At 42.6% G+C, this 21471-nt stretch overlaps 1 protein-coding gene and 1 pseudogene across 2 annotated transcripts in view; both read right to left on the reverse strand.

The window, feature by feature from the left end:
• Window positions 1-19982, reverse strand: part of AMN1 (antagonist of mitotic exit network 1 homolog) — a 60696-nt gene extending 40714 nt beyond the window's left edge. The window contains exon 1 of one of the 2 annotated variants that reach the window (XM_025403012.1): window positions 18519-19982. In XM_025403012.1, the coding sequence (XP_025258797.1) occupies window positions 18519-18988 (470 nt within the window). In that variant the 5' untranslated portion in view covers window positions 18989-19982. The remainder of the gene's footprint in view (window positions 1-18518) is intronic. The other variant, XM_025403013.1, reaches the window with a different exon arrangement.
• LOC112635113 lies at window positions 4756-5195 on the reverse strand (annotated as a pseudogene).
• Window positions 19983-21471: the final 1489 nt, after the last annotated feature.

A 21471-nucleotide genomic window follows, 5' to 3' on the forward strand; every position in this document is an offset into this window, starting at 1 on the left:
CTCTCCACACCAATGTAGCATATACTCTTTCTTATTTTTCTCTGTTCTTGTACACACACACACACACACACACACACACACACACATATTTAAAGGCTTGTGTGGGGGAGGGGTCATTGTCTCCTAAAATGGCACCACAGTGCACTTACTTTTCTACACCGTCTTTCATTCAGTATCTTATGAAATCCCTTCAAGGTATCAAACACAGTACTGATTCTCCTTTAATGGCCACATCATACTTCACGGTACAGATGATCTATTTAGTGACTTGCATGCTGACAAGCATTACCACTATTTCTAGGATATGTTGTCAGATTATTTTTCAGAAAGTCTGGAAAACATTTCATATTTCTATTAGTAGTGTCAGAAAGCTCCTTTCCCTTTACATCCTTCCAGCAGTAGATATTATGGCTAGTTTATTTACTTTTTGAGACAGAGTCTTGCTCTGTTGCCCAGGCTGGAGTACAGTGGCATGATCTCGGCTCACTGCAACCTCTGCCTCCCGGGTTCAAGCAATTCTTCTGCCTTAGCCTCCCAAGCAGCTGGGACTATAGGGGTGTGCCACACCACACCTGGCTAATTTTTGTATTTTTTTTTTTTTTTTTTTGAGACGGAGTCTCGCTCTGTCGCCCAGGCTGGAGTGCAGCGGCACGATCTCGGCTCGCTGCAAGCTCCGCTTCTCGGGTTCACGCCATTCTCCTGCCTCAGCCTCCTGAGTAGCTGGGACTACAGGCACCCGCCACCGTGCCCGGCTAATTTTTTGTATTTTTAATAGAGACAGGGTTTCACTGTGGTCTCGATCTCCTGACCTTATGATCCGCCCGCCTCGGCCTCCCAAAGTGCTGGGATTACAGGCGTGAGCCACCGCGCCCAGCCTAATTTTTGTATTTTTAATAGAGACAGGGTTTCACCATATTGGCCAGGATGGTCTCAAACTCCTGACTTGGGATTACAGGTGTAAGCCACTGCGCCTGGCCCTATTTATTTATTTTATATTTAATTTATTTTAATTTATTCTTTCCATTTCTTTGTTATCTCCATTTCCCACTCCCATTCCCCACCCACTTAGGAAACCATTCTCATGTTTAATGTGTATCCTTTCATTGTATATTTTCTTTTAATGTGTTTGTTGTATGCATGCATTTCTAATTTATAAACATGGGACTTGTCATAGATTTGTTTAGTTTTTCACTCAGCACTATGTTTTCAAGATCACCTACTCTTAAATGTTGGAAGGCCTAACAGGTGAAAATGATGTCTCACTATTACTTTAACTTGTATTTCTCTAATTACCAGTAAACTTAACATCCTTGCATGAGCTTGCTGGCTATCTGGATATGCTTTTCTATAAACAATCTATACATATCCTTTGCCTGGTTTGTTGTTTTTAAAAATTGATACATAATAGATGTACATATTTTCAGGGTACATGTGATAATTTGATACGTTCATATAACGTGTAAAGATCAAATCAGGGTAATTGTGTTATCCATCATCTTAAATATTTATCTTTTGTTTATGCTAGGAACATTCAAATTATTCTCTTCTAACCATTTTGAAGTGTATAATAGATTATTGTTAACTATAGTCACCCTACTGATCTATCGAACACTACTATTTATTTTATCTGTGTATTTATACCCATTAATCAACCTCTCTCTATACCCCCATCCCCTACCCTTCCCAACCTCTGTTAGCCACCCATCTACTCTCTATCTTCATGATATCCACTTTTTTTTAGCTCCCATACATGAATGAGAACATGTGACATTTGTCTTTCTGTGTCTGGCTTACTTAACAAAATGACCTCCAGTTCCACCCATGTTGCTGCATATGACAGAATTCATTCATTTTCTCCCTCCCTCCTTCCCTCCCTCCCTCCCTTCCTTCCTCCCTCTCTCCTCCCTCCTTCCCTACCTCCCTCTCTCCTGAGACAGGGTCTTGCTCTGTTGCCTAGGTTGGGGTGCAATGGTGCAATCACAGCTCACTGTAGCCTTAACCTCCTGGGCTCAAGAGATCCTCCTGCCTCAGCTTCTAGAGGCATGCTTACCACATTTTACTAAGATTTAATTATTATTTTATTTTATTTTATTTTTCAAGACGGAGTCTTGCTCTGTTGCCAGGCTGGAGTACAGTGGTGCGATCTTGGCTCACTGCAACCTCTGCTACCCGCGTTCAAGCAATTCTCCTGCCTCGGCCTCCCGAATAGCTGGGATTACAGGCACGTGCCACCATGCCTGGCTAATTTTTGTGTCCTTAGTAGAGACGGGGTTTCACCATGTTGGCCAGGATGGTCTTGAACTCCTGACCTCGTGATCCGCCTGCCTCGGCCTCCCAAAGTGCTGGGATTACAGGCGTGAGCCACCATGCCCGGCCCATATCTTGGTTATTACAAATAGTGCTGCAATAAACATGAGAATGCAGATATCTCCTTTATATATTTATTTATTTTATTTTGGATATTTACCTAGTGGTGAAATTGCTGAGTCATACAGTAGTTCCATTTTTAGTTTTTTGAGGACCATTTTCTTACTTTTTGACAAATTTGTAGGAGCTCTTTGTTGTGGCCAAATACATGCTCTACATATTCAGAGGATGTATATTATCTACATGAGAGATGTAATGTTCTCTCTGTCTGTTATATATCTATGTGTGTGTATAAGTATCTCTTTCCATGTATGTATATATGTTTGCACATAAATATGTTTAATGTATATATGTTTATAGTATTATCTAATTCTACTATATTCTCATTTTTCTACTAAATATGTGGAATTTCCAGTTTATATTTGTAATTTAAAATCAAGTTTTCCTTTCACTTCTGCAAGTTTTTCCTTGTTGTTTTATAATAAAAAATTCCAAAAATACAGAAATATAAAACAGGATGATATACATCTATGTACCCCAAACCTAGAATTTTGTTACTTTTATCATATTTGTGTCAGATATCTCAAGACATAAAACATTTCTGATTAAGGTTGAGCATGGTGGCTTATGTCTATAATCCCAGCACTTTGGGAGAATGAGGCAGGAGGCTCACTTGAGCCCAGGAATTCAAGACCAACCTGGGCAACATGGCAAAACCCTGTCTCTACAAATAACACAAAAATTAGCTGGGTGTAGCGGCGTTCACTTGTAGTCCCAGCTACCTGGGGTCAGGGGGTGCTGAGGTGGGAGGATTGAGCCCAGGAGGTAAGGCTGCAGTAAGCTGTGATTCCGCCACTGCACTCCAGCCTGGGTGAGAGAGCTAGACCTTGTCTCAAGAAAAGAAAAAAAAAATTCAGATAAAATTAAAGCCCCTTTTGCATACTTGCCTGGTTTACTCTATGTATCTCTCTTTGTAGAGACAATTACTACCATAAAGTTTTAAAAATAGTTCCTGTCCATTATTTAATTATACTTTTAATACTTATATATATCTATAAATAAATTATTGGTTTTTAAAATATAAATAAAGTTCCCTTAAATCATTTCACAGGAGTTGCTACAGCAGCACAGAAAGCTTTTTTAATATTATGATTCTCTCAAAGCTGTACTATGAGTCAGGGGTAAAGAAAAAAGGCCAAAAAAAATATCCAATTCTCAAATTATAGCTTCTATGGCAGGAAAGTATTAGAATACACCTCCACCTGTAACATAAAGCAAGCAAACCACCAGATATCTCCAACTAGGATCTTAAGATTCCCTCTAAACTGTTCTCTAGAAATACCATTTGTGCCTTTAATCTGCCTTTATAATTTTTATTTATGTATCTTGAGACAAGGTCTCACTCTGCTGCCCAGGCTGGAGCGCAGTGGCACGATCACAGCTCACTGCAGCCTCAACCCCCAAGGCTCAAGTGATCCTCTTACCTCAGCCTCCCAAGTAGTTGGGACTACAGGCATGCACTACCACAATCAGCTAATTTTCTGTATTTCTTGTAGAGATGGGGTCTCAATATATTGCCCAGGCTGGTCTTGAACTCCAGGGCTGAAGTGAGCCTCCTGCCTTGGCCTCCCAAACAGCTGGTATTACATGCATGAGCCCTGCGCTCAGCCTTAATCTGCTTTTTCAATAGGAACACAGAACAAAAAAGATTGTTTGCAAATAAACATTTGAAAGAATATAGCAACAGCTGATCAGAGTCCAGGCATTGAAACAAAGCAATGATTGTAGAAGAAGACAATATAAACAACTCTGGAGCAAGAAACTCAAAAGCAGAGACTTTGCAGTAATGTGTGTGCTGGTTATTTCCATTGACCTAAAAGCTCTACCTGGAACACATATAAACTAGGAGGATCTTGTTAACTTATTACCTGAGTAGAAAGAAGTCACTGCCACCAACATTGTGCAATTTTATTAACCATTCAAGTCCAGTAGTATCTGGTAAAATTAGGACAGAACTGGGATTAAAAAATGAACAAATATTCAGTATCGAACGTTCAAAGAAGCCACTACATACTCTTTTCACAAATATGTTTCACAAAGCCAGTACAGTACTAGCCATTAACCCAGTACACCAAGGGTACTGAAGTAGTAAAGATGCAACAAGAAAAATAGCTATGTTAGAAAGACCAACATTTTAGAAAAAGAGTAAAACTCTTCCAGTTTCTTCCCTTTAGCTCCTAAAACAACATCGCACAGTCTGGATCTACCTATCTAGCCCTATATCAGCTTCTAGAATATTTGTCAGGAGCAAAAAATAAAATGACCCTGGCCAGTGTAGTATGGATATTTAGGAAGACAAGTGGGGAGAAAGTCAGTTCTCAGAACAAATTACTCAGCTTCAGCCTCATCACCAGGATCTCTGGATTCTTTGCTCTTCCGCATTTCTTCAATGTGCTTATCTTTCTCTGCAAACACTCCAGTGTGTTAGTCATTTGCGCCTTCCTGTTCTCTTTGTTAGCTTCCATTTTGTGGGTCAGTTTCTCTTCTGCTGTTTTAATGAAGCTGTTCTTCTACTGATTTCTGAAGCACTTCTTTCTCCTGCTCTCATTTTTCAGCAAGCTGCTTCAAGACCTCAGCTTCGCAAGGCTTGTGTCTTTCTTCTGAAGCTTCTGATTTATTCTGAATTTCCTCCAGGGAAAGATCTTTCTTCTTTGGAGGGGAAATAAGGAACTTTGGGATGGATTCTTTTGATGGGGTCTGAGAATCAGCTCAAAAGCCTGGCCTGAGGCATGCTTCTCTAGTGCTTTCACTTGGATATCAGAAGCCATGATGAATAAAAGACAAGAGACTGGCAGTGTATTCTACAAAATCCACTGGAATAAGGAAAACCCTGCTCGGTCCGAGCCACCTGACCACACTCTGAGCTGTTTTCTATATTTATAAAATGTAAGAGTAGTATATTAAGTTTGTTAAGTTTCCTAACGTGACTAAATTTGACTAAACTACACGACAGGTTTCCTTTGTGTAAGACTGGTGTTAGTTGCAAATTCATGATATTTTCTTGTGGAATATTCCTTTTATCATTAAGTAATGTCTCTCTTTATCTGTATTCATGTTTTTCACTTTAGAGACTATTCTGTTTGATTTCAGTATTGCTCCATCATGTTTCCTTGGTTTCTTTTGCTTAACATTATGTTTGCAAAATTTATCTGCATTGTTGCATGTAGCTATGGATTATTCATTTCCATTTTCACGTTGTTCATGTCCATTTTCACTAATGTATAATATTCTGTTGTTTGACCAATTTATTCTACAGTGAATATACAGTTGGGTTGTTTGTAACTCTTTACTATTATGAATATTCTTAGACATGTCTTTTGGTACACACGTATCTGTGTTTCAACTGAGTATATATAGCTAGTAGTGGAACTGCTGGCTCATAGGGTAGTCATATGTTTAGCTTAATGCCAGTTTTTCAAAGTGGTTGTACCCAGTCACAATCCTACCATTGGTGAATGAGCATGCTTGTGGTCCATATCCTTGCCAACACTTGGCATTGTTAATCTTTTAAATTTTAGTCATTTTAGTGAGTATATAATAGCAATGCAATGTAGCTTTAAATTGCAATCTCTGATTAATATGGGAACACATTCATCTTTTTATTGTCTGGTTGGATATCCTCTTTTGTGGAGCATCTACTCAAGTATTTTGCCCTCTTTCATTTTGGGTTAACTATGTTTCTTACTGATATATAGGAATTCCTGTTATATGCTGGATATGAACCTTCTGTTTGTTATATATGTTGCAAATATATTCCCCCATTCTGTGGACTGCCTTTCTACTTTCTTAATCATGTCTTTTGCTAAAGAGAAGTACATTTTATAGTCAAATTTATCAGTATTTTCCATTACAGCAGGTGATTTTTTTGTCCTGTTTATAAACTTTCCCTGTCCTAAGTTCATAAAGATATTCTCTGATGTTTTCTTCTAGAAGAATTCACTAAGTTTATTGTCTCACTTTTACTTTTTGACTTACAAACCACCAGGAATTGATTTTTTTTTTTTCTACATTTTTATTTTAAGTTCTGGGATATTCACCTAGGTATTAAAGCCCCACATGCGTTATCTATTTGTCCTGATGCGATCCCTACCCTTGCTCCCCACCACTACAGGCCCTGGTGTGTGTTGTTCCCCTCCCTGTGTCCATGTGTTCTCATCATTCAGCTCCCACTTACGACATGCGGTGTTTGGTTTTCTGTTCCTGTGTTAGTTTGCTGAGGATGATGTCTTCCAGCTTCATCTATGTCCCTGCAAAGGACATGATTTCATTTATTTTTATGGCTGCATAGTATTCCATGGTGTATATGTACCACATTTTCTTTATCCAGTCTATCGTTGATGAGCATTTGAGTTGGTTCCATGTCTTTGCTATTGTGAACAGTGCTGCAATAAACATAGGTATGCAATAAACAAACATTCATTGTAATAGAATCATTTATATTCCTTTGGGATATACCCAGTAATGGGATTGCTGGGTCAAATAGTATTCCTGGATGAACACATTCTTTATGAAGAAAGATTAAATAAATTCTTCTCTAGTGTCAAGCTACTTTAAACTTGTTTTAATTCAAGACTACTGTGGTACCTTCAATCTGTCTACAGACTGTCTAATTTAACTCACAAGAGGCAGTATCAGAAACTGGGATTTCCTGATAACTAAGATTTATAGTTAACTTTTTTTAAATTTTATTTTACTTTAAGTTCTGAGATACATGTACAGAATGCTCAGGTTTGTTACACAGGTATACATGTGCCATGGTGGCTTGCTGCCCCTATCAACCTGTCATCTAGGTTTTAAGCCCTGCATGTATTGGGTATTTGTCCTCATGCTCTCCCTCCCTCCCCTTGCCCCCAACCCCATGACAGGCTCCGGTGTGTGATGTTCCCTTCCCTGTGTGCATGTATTCTCATTGTTCAACCTGAATTCGAATGCTGGCCTGTCTTGCTAGGTTGGGGAAGTTCTCCTGGATCATATCCTGAAGTGTGTTTTCCAACGTGGCTCCATTCTCTTCATCACTTTCAGGTACACCAATCAATTGTAGGTTTGATCTTTTCATAGTCCCATATTTCTTGGAGGCTTTGTTCATTTCCATTATTTTTTCTCTAATCTTGTCTCCGCACCTTATTTCAGTAAGTTGATCTTCAATCTCTGCTATCCTTTCTTCTGCTTGATCAATTTGGCTATTGATATTGTATATGCTTCGTGAAGTTCTCATGCTGTGTTTTTCAGCTCCATCAGGTCATTTATGTTCTTCTCTAAACTGGTTATTCTAGTTAGCAGTTCCTGTAACCTTTTATCAAGGTTCTTAGCTTCCTCGCACTGGGTTAGAACATGCTTCTTTAGCTCGGAGAAGTTTGTTATTACTGACCTTCTGAAGTCTACTTCTGTCAACTCGTCAAACTCATTCTCCATCCAGTTTTGTTCCCTTGCTGGCAGGGAGTTGTGTTCCTTTGGAGAAGAGGCGTCCTGATTTTTGGAATTTTCAGGCTTTCTGCTCTGGTTTCTCCCCATCTTTGTGGTTTTATCTACCTTTGGTCTTTGATGTTGGTGACCTACGGATGGGGGTTTTGGTGTGGATGTCCTTTTTGCTGATGTTGATGCTATTCCTTTCTGTTTGTTAGTTTTCCTTCTAACAGACAGGACCCTCAGTTGCAGGTCTGTTGGAGTTTGCTGGAGGTCCACTGCAGACCCTGTTTGCCTGGGTATCACCAGCAGAGGCTGCAGAACAGCAAATATTGCTGCCGGGTCCTTCCTCTGGAAGCTTCATCCCAGAGGGGCACCCGCCTGTATGAGCTGTCTGTCGGCCCCTACTGGGAGGTGTCTCCCAGTCAGGCTACATGGGGGTCAGGGACCCACTTGAGGAGGCAGTCTGTCCGTTATCGGAGCTCAAACGTTGTGCTGGGAGAACCACTGCTCTCTTTAGAGCTGTCAGGCAGGGACGTTTCAGTCTATAGAAGCTGTCTGCTGCCTTTTGTTCAGATATGCCCTGCCCCCAGAGGTGGAATCTAGAGAGGCAGTAGGCCTTGCTGAGTTGTGGTGGGCTCCGCCCAGTTTGACCTTCCCTGCCACTTTGTTTACACTGTGAGCACAGAACGGCCTATACAAGCCTCAGCAATGGCAGACACCCCTCCTTACACCAATCTCCCATATCCCAGGTTGATCTCAAACTGCTGCGCTAGCAGTGAGCAAGGCTCCGTGGCATGGGACCTGCTGAGTCAGGCACAGGAGGCACTCTCCTGGTCTGCCGATTGGGAAGAACATGGGAAAAGCGCAGTATTTGGGCAGCAGTGTACTGTTCCTCCAGGTACAGTCACTCACAGCTTCCCTTGGCTAGGAAAGGGAAATCCCCTGACCTCTTGCACCCAGGTGAGGCAATGCCCCACCCTGCTTCAACTTGCCCTCCGTGGGCTGCACCCACTATTCAACCAGTCCCAATGAGATGAACCAGATACCTCAGTTGGAAATGCAGAAATTGCCCATCTTTTGCGTTGATCCTGCTGGGAGCTGTAGACTGGAGCTGTTCCTATTTAGCCATCTTGGAAGTGACCTCCCAATTTCTTTTTAATGATATAAAATCTTTCCTAAGCATCAGTAGGATCAGAAAAGCAAATTTTTCAGAAATTTCAAAAATGTAGAGAAAAGGTTGGACATTTGTTAGGTAAGTAAAAATATATACAATTATATACATATAAAATTATTATATTTGTTGTGTAACATAAAATGTTATTTGTATTGCTCACTGTAGATCTAGTGATTGTAAGAACTTATGTAGCATTTTATCAAGCCTCCTTATCTCTTTAGAGACTTCAAAGACTTCAGAAAGGTATGGAGAACATCAAATGTTGGTCAAGACGGTAGTCAACAGGAACTCTCAAACATTGAGAGTAGGCATGTAATTTGGTACAAGCATCTTGGAAAACTGTTTGGCCTTATCTAGTAAAGCTAAAGATGTATAGATCCTAAGATCTAGCAATTCTGGTTGTAGGTATCAACCCTAGAAAACCTTGCACTTTTGAGTCAGAAGATGTAGACAACAAAACTCACAGCAGCACTGTTTGTAACACAGAAAACTAAAAACAACTCAAATTACCATCCACAGTAAATAGAATGAATTACAATATAGTTATACAATGGAACCTTATGTTTGTGCAATTTATTCAAGTGGTTGCATGTGGCCACGGTTCATTTGGTTCTCAATATATGCTATAATATATAGATGATACATGTATGTGTGTATACATGTATTTCATTGTGTGAATATACTATATTTAATTTTTCCAGTCTCTTGTCATTTGACATTGTCAACATACATTGCTTTACTTCTTTCTTTTAAAAAGTTGAGATGAAGGTCAGATAATATGAAATTAATCATTTTATAGTGTGCACTTCAGTGGCATTTTGTACATTTACAATGTTGTGCAACTACCACCTGTATCTAGTTCTAAAACATTTTCACCAGCCCAAAAGAAAACTTATCTCTATTAAGAAGTCAGTCCCAGCCGGGTGTGGTGGCTCCCACCTGTAATCCCAGTACTTTGGGAGGCTGAGGAGGGTGGATCATCTGAGGTCAGGAGTTCGAGACCAGCCTGACCAACATGGTGTAACCCCATCTCTACTAAAAATACAAAATTAGCCAGGTGCAGTGGCGGGCATCTGTAATCCCAGCTACTTGGGAGGCTGAGGCAGGAAAATCACTTGAACCATGGAGGAGGAGGTTTCAGTAAGCTGAGATCATGCCACTGCATACCAGCCTGGACAACAAGAGTGAAACTCTGTCTCAAAAAAAAAAAAAAGTCAATCCCCATTCTTCCTTTTTGTAATACCTCAGAACTACCAATTTGCTTCCTGTCACTATTGATTTATCTGGATTTATACAGTATGTGGCCTCTGTGTCTGGCTTCCTCCAATTAACATCATGTTTTCAAGGTTCATCCACACTGTAGTATGTATCAGTATTTCATTCCTTTTTACAGCTGAATAACATTCAACTATGCAAATATACCACATTTTGTTTATTGATTCATCAACTGATGGACATCTGTCTGGGTTTTCCCACCTTTTGGCTAATGTGAATAATGCTGCTATGAACATTTATGTACAAGTATTTGAGTACCCAGTTTCAATTCAATTGAGTATATACTTAGAAGTCAAATTGTAGCAGAATTGTAGGCCAAGTGTAGTGGCTCACATCTATAATCCCAGCACTTTGTAAGCCAAAGTGGGAATATCTCTTGAGTCCAGGAGTTTGAGACCAGCCTTGTTTATTTGGTTGAGCCACAGGTGAGCGGTCTCTCAAAACAAAAGTGAATGCAGAGCCTTGCCTAACAGTGCAAAGCCAGCTGCTTATGTATCTGGCTCCTGTCACAGTCTGATTTGATTGATGAGGTTGATGGGGTGCTGGGCATATGGGTGGCCAAAATTATCAAGGACTGTGGAGTAAAATGTAGTGGTTTCCACTGGGGCAGAAAGAGAAGGACTTCTGGGCTTGGATGCTCAGTGGGAGGTACCCAGGGGAGGAAGCTGGGTATCTGATGCTCAGGCATCAATAGTGGGGTGACATCAATACGAGAGTGGACAGCAAGAGGGAAATATCATCCTCACCGCCCTCAGCATTCCCTGTGAGCCAGCCTCCCCGCCATTCTGCATTCCCCACACTTTCAGCTGGTGAACAGCAGTCTCCTGTTGGCTGTTGCTATAATTCGTAACTTGGGCACACAGTAAGCTCCTTGGTCTCTGATCCCTTAGGGGAAAAAGGCAACCAAATGCAACTGATGGGGTCTGAGTAAAGTCCTCAGTGGGGAAGAGAAGCTAAAGTGACACTGTAGGTGGAGCCTACGAAGTTCGCCAATATCTGTCTTAGTCAACAAACAACACCCCCTTGGTCAAGGCAGATTATATTTTTACTGACTCTTGGGCTGTTGACAATGTTACCTGGTCTGCCACTTGGAAGAAAACAAACAAGCTGATTACAGACACTCCTCTTTAGGACTGTGAACTGTGAAAACAAATCACAGCTGAGAATCAGACAGATGTCTGTGGCAGTGGCTCACTCTCCAATGGAATGGACTGCAATGACACTGCTAATCAAGTATATACCATCCGGACTGCTGCCACTGCTGTCAGGATCAGCAGTCTGCACACCGCAACAACACACTGCACATAGCAACATCTGCCATCATGGCCTGGGAACAAAGTAAAGATTACATGTGTCTGACACTACTATTGCATGCTGGTCTTGTGCTTCCTTTCAAAAGTCAGCCTGTTTTGTCTCAGTGAAGTAAGCCATATTGCATGGGGTGTGGTCCCTGTTACTTCTGGCAAGTTGACTATATCAGGCCTTTGACACACACACATGCACGCATGCACACACACACACACATACACGGGGCTAATGTTAATGTGTTACAGTTGTTGACATTTTTTCGAGTTATGGTTTCATTGTTCCAGTCTGTTCAACCAACTCCAGTCACACTGATCAAAATGTGTTACGCTTTTGGTTTTCCAGACCACTTTCACTCTGACAATGATACGTCTTTTACTGCGCAGAGGTTGCTCAAAAATGAGTCAATAGTCAAGGTATTCAACGGATATTTCACGCCCCTTACCATCCTCAGGCTATTGGCTCCAACAAGAAGTAAAACGGACTTTTAAAAAATCCACTGAAAGAAATTTCTGACTCTACCTTCTTCACACGCTCCTGGTCCATGCATCTTAGTAAGGTAGTTTGGTCACAAAAAATGTACCCCAAAAGGGTTCATAGTCTCCTAGCCACCTCCTATATAATGATCAGGATGAAAAGGGGAAGGTTTGCTAGACTTAGTCTAAAATTCTGGGATTCCACTCTGACAATTCCTGGGCATGATATGCAGCTTTCTTTCTCCGAACAACGACTCCAAGCCAGCCTGGTTGGTATACTCTCTGGGTGGCAGTCTGGCAAAAGGGAACTTAGGAAATTCAAACTTAATTCTGGTTCAGCCACCTGGATTCTCTTGTTGTACTGAAACCTGGATAAGGGGTCAGGAAACTATGACTTGTGGGACAAACCTGGCTAGTTGCTGATTTTTAGAAATCAAGTTTTATGCTTGGCATGGTGGCTCATGCCTGTAATCCCAGCACTTTGGGAGGCTGAGGCGGGCAGATCACCGGAATTCAGGAGCTCGAGACCAGGCCGGCCAAGCTGATGAGAGCCTGTCTCTACTAAAAATACAAAAAGTTAGCCAGGCATGGTGGTGCATGCCTGTAATCCCAGCTACTTGGGAGGTTAAGGCAGGAGAATCACTTGAACCTGGGAGGCGGAAGTTGCAGTGAGCTGAGATCGAGCCACTGCACCCCAACCTGGGCAACAAAGGGGAACCCCGACCTCAAAAAAAAAAAAAAAGAAATCAACTTTTACTGGAACACAGCCTCTCTCTCTCTCACACACACACACACACACCCCCCCTACCTCTGGGGCTATTGTTAATGTGTTATAGTTGTTGACATTTTTTTCAGGTTATGGTTTCATTGTTTCAGTCCGATCGACCAACTCCAGGCACACTGATCAAAGTGTGTTATGTTTTTGGTTTTCCAGATCACTGCGATCTCAGCTCACTGAAAGCTCTGCCTCCTGGGTTCACGCCATTCTCCTGCCTCAGCCTCCCAAGGAGCTGGGACTACAGGCGCCCGCCACTACGCCTGGCTAATTTTTTGTATTTTTAGTAGAAACGGGGTTTCACCATGTTAGCCAGGATGGTCTCGATCTCCTGACCTCGTGATCCACCCGCCTCGGCCTCCCAAAGAAGATCACTTTCACTCTGACAATGATAGGTCTTTTACTGCAAAGGTTGCACGACAATGAGCCGATAGTCAAGGTATTCAACAGATATTTCACACCACTTATCATCCTCAGGCTGCTGCCATTTCTTTATGTGTTGTCTGTGGCTGCTTGTGTTCTACAATGGCAGAGCTGAATAACTGTGTCAGAGGATGTGTAGCCCACAAAGCTAAAAATATTACGATCTGGCTCTTAACAGAAAGTTTACCAACTCCTGCCCTAGGTAATAAAGATAACTACCACTTGGTTGAGGACACTGCTCACCAAGTACCCCTACAGTGACCCACGCCAGTCAAGGGGGGAAATAAGGTAAGTCCGTATAAACTTTGTAAAAATGCTCTTGTTCCTCTTGCATGTGACCTCTCTGAGTAGAGGATTAGAGAAAAGCAAAGCATTTGAAGTGACTGACAATCACTCCTGTTATATAGCAGATCCCCCTTATCCATGGGAAATATATTCTAAGACTCCCAGTGGACACCTGAAATCATGGATAGTACTGAATCCTAAATCCTATACACACCCTGCATTTACTACGCATACATACCTATGGTAAAGTTTAACATATAAATTAGGCACAGTAAGAGATGAACAACAACAATAATAAAATAGAAGAGTTATAACAGTATCTATAGGGATTGGGTGGAAAAATAAAAAAATACATGTACATCAGTACTCTTGTGCTCTGGTGCAATTATTAAGTAATATCAGGGTTATGTGAATGCAATAGCCCTGCTACAATAGCTCTGATAACCAAGAAGGCTACTAAATGAACAGCATGGACAGCATGGATATACTGAACAAAGGCAGAATTCACATCCTCGCAGACAGGGCAGGATGGTGTGAGATTTCATCTTGCTATTCAGAATGGTGCACAATTTTAAATTTATGAATTGTTTCTTTCCAGAATTTTCCATTTAACATATATATTTTTTTTACCATGGTTGGCAGTTTCATGGTACCTGAAACTGCTGAAACAAAACAGCAGATAAGGAGAGACTACTATATTTTGCTTTATGCAGATTTCAGGTATATTTCAATATATTACCTTTTTCCCACAACATAGCTCTCTGCCCTCCACCACCACCTTTTTCCTCTCAGTCTTTTTCATCTTAGCCCTTTAGTATGCTCTTCTTGGAGCTCAGCAGTGCAGAGGCTGTACCATGTGTTTCCCAAAGTAAATGGTTTCCTCTTTCTGCTCCAGTTCCCTCCAGCTGCAATAGCAGGGAGTTGGGACAGAAACAAATCAAATAGATTTTAAAATTCTGGGAGGACTATTAAATGGCCATAAAGCCCATCCAGAAACCCTGCTGGTCAAACAGATTTATTAAATTCGTCAAATCATATACCAAATTTACTACAGCAATGGAGATCACCTTGACAGGGTTTGGGTAGCATTTCAACAGGGGAAAGTTAGGCAGGAGTATACATAGGGTTGTGGGATACAAACTCCACCAGTTTAAGTGGGTGTTTCTCCCCCGAATGGGTAAGGATTAGGCAAAGTTTGTGACTTAGTAGTTTAAAACTGATGGACACAAGAAGCCAGCCTTGAGCAATCTGTACAGATAAACATACTGTTTGTCCTAAAAATCAAAATGTCTGTCCTGATAGCTGTTTATTTAGATAAACTGATTTGAAAAATTTCCTAGAGCAGAAAGTTATGTTGACATAAGTGGTGTTGATTCTCAGGCCCAACAGTTGGCACAGGCAGTCTCATTTCTCAAGACAAAATGAAAAGAAGTCAGCTAAAACTTAAAATCTTTAAAAGCTGTAAAACAATTAGGGAGACGGGCGGATATCCCATACAATATTAGTTGCTCTACATTTTATACTTAAAAGAAACAACCTATTACTATTTGGTCCATTCATCATATGGCGACTTGATCTAACAAATAAAAGAGTTTTGGCAACATGGGCTGGTTCTAATGTTAAGTGTTACATAAAATTTTGTCCTTGACTTTCTTTTTTTCTCTCTATAGCCCCTCTCTTAAACTTAACCATGGCTTCCTATCATCTACAAAGTTTTATCCCCAATCTTAGTTACAATCCTTGACCTCTCTTCATTTTATTTATTTATTTAGAGACAGTCTCACTCTGTTGCCCAGGCTGGAGTGCAGTAGCACCATCTTGGCTCACTGCAGCCTCTGCCTCCCGGTTTCAAGCAAGTCTCCTGCCTCAGCCTCCCAAGTAACTGGGAATACAGGTGTGCACTGCCATGCCTGGTTAATTTTTTTTTGCATTTTTGGTAGAGACAGGGTTTCACCATGTTGGCCAGGCTGGTCTCAAACTCCTGAGCTCAAGTGATTTGCCTGCCTTGGCCTCCCAAAGTGCTGGGATTACAGGCATGAGCCACTGCGCCCAGCCTAACCCTTGATCTCTCTTTCAGATTCAAAATTATATTCTAACTGCCTGCTTGATATTTCTACTGGATATTCTGATTCATTTTCCCCATAAGACACTTCTTTCTCCGTAATAGTCTAATCACCATTCTACCTGTCAATGAAGCTAAAAACTAACAGAGTAATTTCTTTTTTTTTTTTTTTTGAGACAGAGTTTGGCTCTTGTTGCCCAAACTGGAGTGCAATGGCGCAATCTCGGCTCACCACAACCTCTGCCTCCGGGGTTCAAGTGATTCTCCCGCCTCAGCCTCCCGAGGAGCTGGGATTACAGGCATGCGCCACCACGCCCAGCTAATTTTGTATTTTTAGTAGAGACAGGGTTTCTCCATGTTGGTCGGGCTGGTCTCGAACTCACGACCTCAGGTGATCCACCTGCCTTGGCCTCCCAAAGTGCTGGGATTACAGGCGTGAGCCACGGCGCCCAGCTAAGAGTTGAATAGTCCCTCTATTCAAAACTATTCATGTCTCAGATCCAAAGGATTCTCTAAGGCAGTGTTAAAGTGCTGGTCAGTGAGGAGACAAGGAGTTTATGTAAGAACATAAACCAAGCCCCGGCTCCTTCATGGAGAAAGCCTCATCAGCTGGACTAAATAGTGTGCTTAGTGACACAGTTAATTACTAGTCTGGCTCAAGCTTCTTTGTTACAAACCAGAAATAGCTTGCTGATCAACTGCCAGTCTCAGATTGTACCTTGTCCCAGAAGGGTACAAAATTAGGTTCTAAGGGCAAATATGGACCTTTACACAGGGACCACACTCTAACATGACAATGAAGATCACGTGCTCATCCCTTTGTCTTACCTCCAAGTTCCGAAGAATTTTTCTTAACATTGTTAGTCTGTTTCCTCTTTTTTCACTAAGCACTGTGTTTTAAAGTACCATCCATGTGAATCTACCCTTTGCTTTTCTTTCATTTTTTAAATTTAATTTTTATTTATTTATTTTGAGACCAGGTTATGAGATTGGCTTTTTACTTTTGGTAGAGACACGGTTTTGCCATGCTACCTAGGCTGGTCTCGATCTCCTGGTCTCAAGCAATCCACCCTCCTCAGCCTCCCAAACAAAGTGTTGGGATTACAGGTGTGAGCCACCATGCCTGGCCTACCCTCTGCTTTTCTAACAGCTGCATAATATTCCGTGGTACCTCTCCCATTCCACCTGCATGCCACCAGAAACAATTCTGCAAAGAACATCTTCACGTCTCCTGGTTTGGGCTCTCCACTTCTTAAGATTTTGTAAGTCTCCTAAGTGTCTCCCTGTTTCCAACTTCTGCCTAATTCAAATCTCTGCTCACAGCACAGTTCTAAAACCTTTGATAGCTCCCCATGACTAAAACAGGAAATGCTTTTATTTCATCCTGGTCCCTAAGATTCTATTCCCAATGACTTGGCTTTATGTCTCACTGCTATGCTATTCATATTGTATCTTCCATTCATATTGGAGCGCTACTTTCTGGTCTTCTCTCATATTTCTTCCTTTCCTGCCTGTCAAACCTTTACTCTTTATTTCACTCTCTTGGATGCACTTCCTCCTATTTGTTTTGCAACTGTCAGATCTTAAAAATAATAACCCCCTTTACAAAGCTTCCTTCTATTCTTTTCCTTATTAGAAATATCAAGTTTGTTACTCTCCCGCTTGTGATATTATTCTACATATATGATAGTTACTTATTTTATTTTTTTGAGACAGTCTTGCTCTGTCGCCCAGGCTGGAGTGCAATGGCGCGATCTCAGCTCACTGCAACCTCTGCCTCCCGGGTTCAGGCGATTCTCCTGCCTCAGCCTCCGGAATAGCTGGGACTACCGGCGCCACCACTACTCCTGGCTAATTTTTGTATTTTTAGTAGACGCCGCGGTTTTGCCATGTTGGCTAGGCTGGTCTCCAACTCTCCTGATCTCAAGTGCCTCGGCCTCCCAAAGTGCTGGGATTACAGGGGTGAACCACCGTGCCCAGATAGTTTTTTTATCTTCAGTAGAGGCGGGGTTTTGCCACATTGCCCAAGCTGGTCTCGAACTCCTGAGCTCGAGCAATTATCCTACCTCGGCCTCCTGAGTTTAATGTAAAATCTCAGATGCCATTGTTTTAGAAAGCCTTCAGTAGATTAAGGAGCTTGTTTTCCTTATCCTTAAGATGTCGATTTTTTACATGGCAATATTAACAGGACTGAAAGCTCCTGGAGAGCCGCAATTGCCCTTGTAATTTCAGTACAATTTCTGGCAGGAAATAATAATAACATTTAATGGTGTTTATTATTTGCTGGGCATCCTTATAAGGGTTTTACATGTGTTAAATTTATCCCTCAGAACAACTCCATGAGAAGGGTGCTATTATCACAAAAATTTTATAGATAAAGAACTTAGGCACAGGCAGAGGTTACGTTACCCGTCCATGGTCACGTGGCTGGTGAATGGCAGAGCCGGGGGCTGAACCCAGCAATCTCAGCCAGGGATCTGTGCTCTTAATCACTGTGCTACGTTTATCCCAGGGTGTGTCAATGTTTATTCCAGTTACAGGGGTGGAATTCTGCTAGAAGCTTTTGAGAACCTCATCTAGTGTTGTGTTTTTTTCTACCAAGGTTTTTAGCTGCTAAGAGAGGCCACTGCCAGGAAGAGCCGGGGCGCCCAGCTGTCAAGGCTGACTGAGGAATGGACACTGAACGCGCAGCGGAGTCTCGGAGGGGCAAACCCGCCAAGAGACCCACTTTGCACAACTGTCCTCAGCCAGGAAACGATAGATCAGGAACCCAGGGACAGAAACACACGCGGGGCCTCTTCAGAGGTCGGGGGGGGGGGAAAGGGGCGGGGAGGAAGAGCAGCGCAGGGCCTGGCCGTTTGGAGGAGGTGCTGGGGCGGCGCGAAGGGAGGCGGAACAGGGTAGACTCACAGATCCAGGAGCTGACTGACCCGCCGTGGGCGAGGCATCGCTGCAGCGTCTGAAGCCTCTTCCGCTGTCCCAGGGCCTCCAGAACGCAACCAGGGACCGTCCGCCAACTCCCGCCCACCGCGCGACGCGTAGGTTTTTGTGACGTCACACGGATTTTTCCGGTGACCGGGGCGTGGCCACGCTTCGGACTCCACAAGGAAAGAAGAGATCCCCCCTTGGGGCGGAGCCACTGAGGGCTGCGCGGAGGAGGCTGGGTGTGATAAAATATAAAGAGGCCCTAAGTTCAGGTGCAATCTGACGGGAGTTGTAGTTCTTTCACCTGTCCGGCGTCTACTCCGGTGCCGCTGCAGGAGGTTTCTCGGGAGTTCAGCCCAGCGCTCAACCCCGCTGCGACGCCGCGAGCCGAGAACTCTCCTGTGGCGAAGGGAGAGCTGAGAAGTCGCTGCTCTTACTAAAAGGATACGTTGCATGCTGGGCCATAGCCTTGGCGATGTACACTGGAGACCCGCTCGGATACGGACTCCATTAACATCAAACGGAGCGTTTTAGAGGATCGGAGTTTACTGAGCACTTTCTAGGAAGCGTGCACTGAGCTACGTGCTTTCTATGCCTTAGTTCAATACTTAACTGTACTCATTATAATCCGGTGAAATCGTCATTAGTCTTATTTTACAGATGAGGACACTGCGTACCAACAAGTAACCGCACTAAGAATTTCGTCATGGAGAAGGGAACCTGTATTCACATTAGGAAGGTTCCTGAAGAAAGGGCACCTGTAGGTGGAATTTTCTCTTTGGTTCTGCTGCAGAGTATTTGCTGCTTTTTAGTGCTTCCCGCACCCGCCCCGCCATTCTTCCTTGTAGATTAATCTGTTGTTTATATGCCGGGTTCCTTTTTTAAGCTCCTTGAAAGTTGGAACCCCCTGCTGTTCGCCTGTTCAGGATGCTGCACATTCTATCAACATGCATTTATTAAGCGCTGAACGAGGGCCAGGGATCGTGCTGGGTGCTAAGGATTGAGTGGTGAACACTTGGGTCAGACAAGTAAAATGGTAATTAGAATAACTGTTAAATGCTTAGATGGGGTTAGTTCTATGGAAGCACCCATGGTTGGGGGGGTGGGATACAGATCAGAGAGAAAAGGGTGGTCTGCAAATAGTTTGGGATGGCTACACTGGAGAGTGATCAAGAGTGAGTGTAGGGCAGGGATTGGCCGACTTTTTCCATAAAGTGCTCTGAAAGTTGCAGATTCCAGGAGAAGTAACTACTGTCAGACCCAGACAAATTGGAGTCCAGAGACCATAAAGGAAGGGAACTCATGCTCGTATGTCTCAGATAAGAACTGTCTCAAGGCCGGACGCGGTGGCTCACACCTGTAATCCCAGTACTTTCGGAGGCCGAGGTGAGCAGATCACGAGGTCGGGAGTTTTGAGACCAGCCTGGCCAATGTGGTGAAACCCCCGCCTCTACTAAAAATACAGAAAAACAAAAAAGCCGGATGTGGTGGCAGGCGCCTGTAATCCCAGCTACTGAGGAGGCTGAGGCAGGAGAATCGCTTGAACCCGGGGGGCGGAGGTCGTAGTGAACTGAGTTTGCGCCACTGCACTCCAGCCTGGGCGACAGCAAGACTCCGTCTCAAAAAAAAAAAAAAAAAAAAAAAAAAAAAGAGGAAGAACTGCAAGGACTTTAAAAAATAAACGAAAAAACCCACAATTTCTTCACATCTTTCATGCATTTAATGTTTTGCACAACTTGCTCGTTTTGCAAATATGCACACATTTCTATGACAAGATTTATTGCTAAACATTTTTTAAAACTGCAGCAGTTCAGATAAGATACTGTCGAAAGGATGTTTGGCCCAGCAGCAGCACCTCCAACGATGAACGAACTACACTTCTTGATTTGAGTCTCAGGAACCAATCAACTTTGTTTCCAAGACGTTTATGTGAACTTCTCTACTTTACCAGTAAAATCTTCCCCCGGTCTTCCCTTCGCAGACCTGTGGCTTGCCATAGCTGTACATCTTGGATTATAATTGTTTTTGCTCATTCCCAGAGAAACTCAGTATCTTTGGAGAAATCTTTCTCTGTTGTCTTTTAGCTTCCCAGAGCCAAACAAGAACTATTTAGGTTTTGTGGGCCATGCTGGCTTGGTCACAGCTATTCAACTTGTAGCTTAAAATCAGCTATAGACAGTATGAATGGGTGGGGCTGTGTTCCAATAAAACCTTATCCTAAACACTGAAGTTTGAATTTTATGTAATTTTCAACTGTCATGAAATACTCATCTTTTGATCTTTTTCAGCCATTAAAAAATGTAAAAGCCATCCTTAAGTTGCAAGCTGTTCAGAAAGAGGCATTGGACTGGATTTGACCCTTGAGCCATTTGCCCATGTGTCCTCACCTGATCTAGAAAGCTAAAATGCACATGTCTCACGCTTGTAATCCCAGCACTCTGGGAGGCCGAGGTGGGCGGATTACCTGAGGTTAGGAGTTCAAGACCAGCCTGGGCAACATGGCGGAACTCTGTCTCTACTAAAAGTACAAACAAATTAGCTGGGCGTGGTGGCAGGTGCCTGTAATCCCAGCTACTCAGGAGGCTGAGGCAGGAGAATTGCTTGAACCCAGGAGGCGGAGGTTGCAGTGAACCGAGATCGCACCACTGTACTCAAGCCTGGGCGACAAGAGTGAGACTCTGCCTCAAAAAAAAAACAAAAAAAAAAACAACGAATTTTAAGATGGTGATAGCAGAGCACTAAACCCAGGGTGGGGCCCATGTGACTGCACATTTTACCCACCCATGAAGCCAGCACTGGGTGCATCCAACTTCAGGACTCCCCGGCAAAAATCAGTTCAGGAACCCTTTGTCAAAATAAAATTCAAAGATAAATATGAGCACAGAGAGACATTTTTACTTGCAGTTCAAGAAAATCAGACCTTTAGAGAGTGGCTCGC

The sequence above is a fragment of the Theropithecus gelada genome, chromosome 11 (genome assembly GCF_003255815.1).
Source record: "Theropithecus gelada isolate Dixy chromosome 11, Tgel_1.0, whole genome shotgun sequence".
In the NCBI taxonomy this organism is placed as follows: domain Eukaryota; kingdom Metazoa; phylum Chordata; class Mammalia; order Primates; family Cercopithecidae; genus Theropithecus; species Theropithecus gelada.